This window comes from Haemaphysalis longicornis, unplaced genomic scaffold (assembly GCF_048455015.1).
Source record: "Haemaphysalis longicornis isolate Haplotype H1 unplaced genomic scaffold, Haemaphysalis longicornis Haplotype H1 scaffold_6, whole genome shotgun sequence".
Classification (NCBI taxonomy): domain Eukaryota; kingdom Metazoa; phylum Arthropoda; class Arachnida; order Ixodida; family Ixodidae; genus Haemaphysalis; species Haemaphysalis longicornis.
In genome coordinates this window covers 157,069,270-157,076,006 of record NW_027526407.1, presented here as the reverse complement: position 1 = coordinate 157,076,006, position 6,737 = coordinate 157,069,270, and the positions used below count along the sequence as shown (strand labels likewise).

General features: G+C 45.0%; 1 protein-coding gene across 1 annotated transcript; it reads left to right on the top strand.

The window, feature by feature from the left end:
* The first annotated feature begins 927 nt into the window (after positions 1-927).
* On the top strand, positions 928-2,810 carry LOC144143338 (neprilysin-1-like). Its single transcript, XM_077675107.1, has 2 exons — positions 928-1,208; positions 2,518-2,810. The coding sequence occupies exons 1-2, from the start codon at positions 947-949 to the stop codon at positions 2,808-2,810; spliced, it is 555 nt and encodes a 184-aa protein (XP_077531233.1). The 5' UTR covers positions 928-946.
* Positions 2,811-6,737: the final 3,927 nt, after the last annotated feature.

Sequence of the window (6,737 nt, the reverse complement as noted above, 5' to 3'; positions counted from 1 at the left end):
AGCAGTAGGACATGAAACGTGGTCGGTTACAATTTTACTACTAAGGTGACAATGAACACACACTGACGAAAGTTAGCGTATTTAAAGTAAACGTAGACATCGTTGTCTGGTACCCAGAGGTGATTTCGATACCCAAAGTACCCAATTGGTGATTTCGAAAACGAGACTAAAAAAAGTGGGAGAGAACTTTGACAAGAAAAAATGATATTAGGAGATGACAAAAAAAAATCAATGGGCCTCAAATGCCAGTGCCAATCTCGCATACATGCAACAGATAAGAGGAAATAGTCAAAGAAAACAGAAATGTGTCACAATAATTTTGTTTAAATATGAAAGGGGCTGTACCGCCTCGAAGGGAAAAGCGGTGGTTGTGAACTTGAATTTCTTCCACAGTCGGTGATGTGGGAGTGTTTAAAACAGGCATACGGGCTCAATATTCTCCGGTCTAATCAAATAAGAAACACTCATTTCATACCCTTTCCACAGCCTGAAGAAACAGAGGGTGTTGCAGTCAGCCAAACCCCTTTTTTGCCACGCAAAATGGTGTAATACTACAAATTACAGTGCTCGAGCCTGACCAAAACGGTGTATCGACTTCCCAACACCCTTATTACACCTATACTACAACTGTTGGGTGATAAGGGCGTGAAAAATTATGTTGTGAGCCTTAAAGAACCCCACGGAAAACCGAGGGTTTTGCAGTAAGGGTGTTGGAACCTAACAAAAAGGGTGTAATATTACCAACATCCCCGTATTCGCAGCTATTTTACATCGTTTTTGGCAATAACAGCGTAAAAACTTTAAAGGGGAGTATACATAGCGGCTTGTATAGTTCCCGTTAATTACATTTCCCACCAGTGCTGTCATCAGGAGAACGAGAGCGTAGCCAGACATTAAACCGGCCGTTCATTTTTTGATGACGTAGTGACGTGCAATAGAGAGACAAATGACGGTGTGTTGCATACAGATGCGGTACATGGAGGATGGGAAGACCCTGTTCGTGCCCCCGGGTTTATTGGGGCTGCTGATCAACGTCTCGTCATCCATCCTCGATCCCGTATTGGTGCCGATACTAGGCAGGGTCGTCATCCACGAGATGATGCCGAAACGCCGCGGTCTTTACGCTTGGAGCGGGCTACACCAGCTCCGCTTCGACAAGGTCGTGGACTGCCTTGTATCGGATCTCAACGTCGCTGGTACTGAACGAGGTGTGTATTACACAAGACAATGAATGGCGAAGGGAAGAAGGATATGGTACAGTAGCCCGGTCCTGCACACTGTTGGTGTGTTCACTGGCTTATTCATTAGGGGAGCATATAGTTTTCGAGGAAATTTGCACGTTCCACCAGACTATCCGACGAAATGCTGAAGCCGTAGGCGGGCCAACCCTTCACTTAAGCAAAGAGAGACGAACTTGCGCCGTTGGAAAACTGGCATTCATAAAGCTTCATAACAGTGCTATATCAAATCTTTTGAGGATATCGTCTAACCCATCAATGTAAATTTTTTGTCGTAAAATTGGCTGTTATAGTCGGAATCTTTGTTGAATTAATTAAGTGCAAAATTATATGACATTTAGCTGGGGAAACAAACATACAAAAAGAGTTAGAATAATTAGTAGTCAGTAGAAACAACACAAGTTGAACAAATGAACTTTCATAGCTCGTTACTACTATCAGCAAAGGGAACATAGGAGCTGATTAGAACAAGTCACCTTTATCTGTTGGCTCAAACCCGCACTTCAATGAAAGAGATACCATTGCATTTTGCTACTTTTTTTAGGTAGAAAATTGTCGTGAATAAGGGGGCTTGCCTGGAAAGCTGACCAACAAGTTTGCGAAAAAATTTCGCGAAACTTAAGGAAATGTATTCGTTGTCAGAAAGATTTTCTTGTTTAGGGTTCTAACTCAGTGCACAAGTTTGTCAGTTAGTGGGCGCTTTGCGAAAATAAAATGTAACACGGGGTGCATACTGCGCTACGATCTGCAAGGCTTTGCGAAAATTGCCTAATGGACAGTGTAAATAATACTGTATGTATTAGTTATGAACTGTACCAGTTAAGCTAGCAGGCATAACAGGGAACGTTGAGCGGCAGCCACTTGAGAATTGTCCGATGTGCGTTTGCCGATCTTCACTACCTATGTTGAAACACTTAAGAGCTGTAAATGTCACTGCCATTCAGGATCATCAATGGCCAAAGGAGCGTGACTTACGTGTGTGAGAATTTGTAACTGGCCCTGTTCTTGTACCATGTGCAAGCTCATGAAGCAACGGTACCAGTGCACATGCTAAGAACACACCTAAGTGCTTTAGAAATAATGGTTGGCTCGTGGACACGCCCGTCTTAAGACATGCTCAAGCGGTGTACAGTTCGTGATGTGGCTACAGTCGAATACTAATTTTATTTTGACATACGGCACACACTATGTCGTCAGCACAGTGGAACCGGCATCTTGAAACCACTCTAATGCATGTATAACATTCTGAGGTGTTGGCTGTGCGCATTTAATGGTGCAGACGTGCGCGACCTGTCCACTAAAACTGCCCTCGAGTTTGGCGCACTGGAGCCACTGCTGATGCTCTACAAGAGGCGGCTGCTTGAAGTACTGGGCAGGGGAGTCCGGCTACACAGCGACTACAGCAACGCCCAGGTCTTCTTCGTACTCTGGGCGCTTGGACACTGCGGAGAGCGCGACGCTGACGCTCTTGTGAACACGGTGCTCAGGAACTCTGCGCTGTTCGCAAGGGCCTTCCAGTGTTCCGTGAACCACGCCATGTGGTTGCAGAAGCCATGTTCGTTTTGGAACTGATCACCACTTCTGTTGTCTTTGGGGCGCAATGCCTAAGTTTTATTTAGCTAGCTCTGCGTTTTCGTAAATCCATAATTTAAAACGCCTGGGAACTGTCCTTTTGAAGAAATATCATGGATAGTTATAGGTAGAATAAACTACTGAATAGATCCCCTTCAGTCCTATTCCTGCCAAAAATAGCACTTGCCGGCGCTTCAGAGCGCACAAGTAAGCAATTCGGTGGACAATACCACGACATCAGCTTCAAGCAAACGCTTTGCGTGAGTCATGATGGCTGCTTAAATAATCATGTTTACATATTTTGCGCCTGTGTTAATGGCGGTTTTGTGACTGTTAACATTGTTACGGTGTTACGGGGTAGTGCTCGTGAACACCGGTGCATCACCAAGAATGAAAACGAGTGATGCTAGTGCGCATGGAGGAGAAGACACGATTTGCAGGTGGAAAGAGAAATCGTTAGTAAGAAACGCTAATGAACATCTGTGCTGTGACTGAGACGAGAGCATGTCAAGGGAACAATAAATAGGTCATGGTTTGGCGGCGCCAACTAGGAAATATAGCATGAAGGCAGCATGCGTGCTTAATAGCTGAGCGCAATACTGCTGTGTGGGTGACAACACTCTGCTACTCTAACAGCAGGGATAGTCGGATACGCGTGCGAAGCTAAACGTAGCGTTTCCTTTGAGTAGTTGCATGTCAAGCGGCAGTTTTGGAATGTAACTAAAAAAAATCAGTTTTGTGAATTTGGGGAATTGGGCATATCAGGCCCTCGAACCTCCCAGTTGCGGGCGAAAACCCCAAGCGGGCATGAGCTACTGAGAAAAAGCAGCGACGAAATCAACATTTATCCTGTAACTGCTCGTAATGTGCTCTGCTAGCACAGAATAAAGAAATCTATAGCACAGTTGTTAACGTATTGGGCTGCTGCTGTCGATAGCTGTGTGAAAATTCCAGTTTATCACACGATTGTTTGATTTATTTACTTTTTAGAGCCGCGGTGATTTTTCGACTGGAAAACAACAAAAATGGGCTTTTTCGCAGATATGGCAGTTAAGTGTTTCCACCTAAATATGTCCTCAAAATACTTATCTCTGTACTCCGGGCCGCGGCACCCGGTATTTGAGCTAGGCGAAAAGCGAAAACGCTCTTGCGTTTGAGAGTTCGACGCCCGTTAGATATCCCCATGAGGTCAAAATTAATCAGGAGCCTTCCACTACGGCGGGCCTCATCGCCTGTGTCGGCACATATATCCTCATAATCAACCAACTCTTCACACCTTATCTATGCTTTTTCAGAAGCGCAATTTATATGGCTTATCCAGGAAAATGGGCGCAATGCATAAATGATTATGCGGTATGACGCACTGAAGCGACACCTTGACTACGCGACTCGCCGTAGAGGAGAGGTGCGAATTAATTTTGACCGCCTGGGGATCTTTGATTTGCGCCCAATGATTGACACACGGGTGTTGTCGCTTTTCGCCGACAACCGAAAAGCAGCAACTGCGGCCGGGAGTGATCCCGCGACTTTGGGCTCAGCAGCACACAACTATCCCACGGAGCGACCGCGGGGGGCACATTACAAAAGTGAGCCCTTGTAAAATCCAACAATCAAGCGTATATATTTAACTATTTACATAACATTAACCCTAGTCGAAAACTCCTCGTGCATGCCATTAACTTACCAGGAACGAACTGCTAAAAACTCATATTTATGTTCTCGCCTTACATATCGCCCTATGTAATTCCTCCGGCCATTTAAGGCTTGAAAAAAAAATGAAATGCAACGAAACCAAGGTAGCATTGGAAATGGTTACGGATTCAGCACTCAACTTGAAGGATTCCGTGATGTCCCACACTGATAAAATGACCACGGCCGCTCGATGGAAACAAGACTTTGCTTCCATCGTGCGGCGCTGAGTTGACGCTTGATAACAAGTTGAGTCAGCATTTATAGATTTCTAAATTTTTGACCGTGAACCTCAGTACATAACAGCTGAGGATTTTTGGGTGCGCCCTGGCACGGAGGGGAGAAGAATTTTGCAGTATAATGACGATATCTGGGTAGGAATAATAATAAAAATCAACGCGCATTTGTTAAGATAAAGATTGTTGAGACGCGGAGCTTCCTTCCATGCAACATGAAAGTGGAAGTCTAGATTAGAATCCGCTTCGACCATGTCCGAATGACGCAATCGTCAAGGCGTCGGTTATATATCGCGAGGGACTTATGTTTCTTTTCGTATGAGGCGCTTTGCGATTTTTTGCGGAAACCCGTCTTTATCACGTGCCATCACATTGTGTAAAGTTGGCTTTTCTGCAGTTTTTTTTTTGCATACAGTCTCCATATTACTGCGTCAAAGAAAGCTTCGTGTTAATATTCTGAAGTGGTTGTAGAGCACAAAGAAGGAAAGATGTGGCGATATGTTTACAAATCTTTTCAAGGTGGCTATGAAAAGGTCGAGGCCACGATGAATGTTCAGGTGCGTTAAGGAGGAGCTGATATGTGAATAACCATTGAAATTGCTGATGCAGCGGATGATAATGAAGTGTTACGGACCGCCCGTCTCCTAATGAAGCGACTGTGACACGACAGCACGGACTAGGCCTGTATAGGTCATCGTTTTTTTCTCTCTCTCTCTCGAGGCAGCCATGACAGATTCTGCGCTCCGACAGACTATGCCCTCCGACAGTGTCTTCGTCAATGGTTGGGCAGGCAGCGGTACGCTCTGCTGCCATCTTCGTCGTATTGTCGTGACCAGATCAATAATCATGATATTGAAAGCCTCCCGGGACCTAACTCTGCTTACCTACTTTGAAAGGAAAAGTTTGCCGATTATCAATTTTTATCGCTTCATCGTGTTTGCCTCCTGCAATAGCGAAAATTTTGTGCAAATGGTAATTTTTTGTGTCCGCAGTTCAACGTATACCAAGAAAATGCCGAGCGGTCTTGCGTGCGTTTATCGTGGTGACCGCGCATAGTCCCCGGCACACGTTTGTAAACCAAGCATACCAACCTAAACAGATTGGATAAGATCTCTCCCCCCCCCCCCCCCTAAAAAAAACTCCAGCGTTCGCTGCAATCGTGGACACACTTGCTCAGATCGCAAGACTCCACCGTTCTCCGTAATTGTGGTAACACTTGCTCGAAACTACAAAAATCCGTCATATCGTAGGCCTCTCAAAAGTGATGTTCACTGATTATCGCTTCCAAAAATTAAAGAATCCCACGTTTATAGCAAAAATGATTGATTCTTGGTCGTTTCTGCAGCAAATAAGAAGAAGCCAATCGTTTCCAATCGTGGATTTACATCGTCCTGATGGGCATGAAGGTTGCGTGGCGCTTCTCTACCTTGACGTCTTACGCGTTAGTTCGAGCCTTCTTTATTCTTTTTCGCTTTAGTTTTTGTCTTTTGCTGCGAGTCACTACGGCAGCCAGGCTGCCCGAACCTCACGCCGCAGCCCTTCGGGAGTCCGAGCTTTTTTCCACATGCAAGTGTTGGGCTCAATTGCCATCACGTTCGTTCGTTACGGGGTACGCATCAGCGTGCCGCGTTCGCGCAATGGTTGTGCAATTGTCTCCAGCTCCTTTGGAAAGCCGGGTTTAAATTTCACACAAACACAAATGCGGTTCGATTAATTAATTTTTTTTCCTAACAGAGGCGGCAATTTCGATACATTTTATACTAGTAGAAAGATGACGACTGTCACTTTTCTCGTTCGATGAGGAATCCAAGGCATTCGCCTTCCGTTATCAATCACAATCGTCAGTCACCGAACTAGGCCATTCCCGATGCACCGTTATGAGCACTCCAAAAATAGCGATTTGTACCACATGTTTTTATTAGTATTTTAAGTAGCAGATTTAAGAAACAGGGTTGCTATTTCAGGAGGCCAGAGTTAAACCGAAGCTCGCGGAAAGCCGAGA

What these genes read in the sequence shown, in the direction of transcription:
- LOC144143338 (XM_077675107.1), top strand. Translation starts at nt 947, where the DNA reads ATGACGGTGTGTTGCATACAGATGCGGTACATGGAGGATGGGAAGACC. An exon ending in CGTCGCTGGTACTGAACGAG is followed by an intron (nt 1,209 to 2,517) that starts GTGTGTATTACA and finishes TTAATGGTGCAG; the next exon opens with ACGTGCGCGACCTGTCCACT.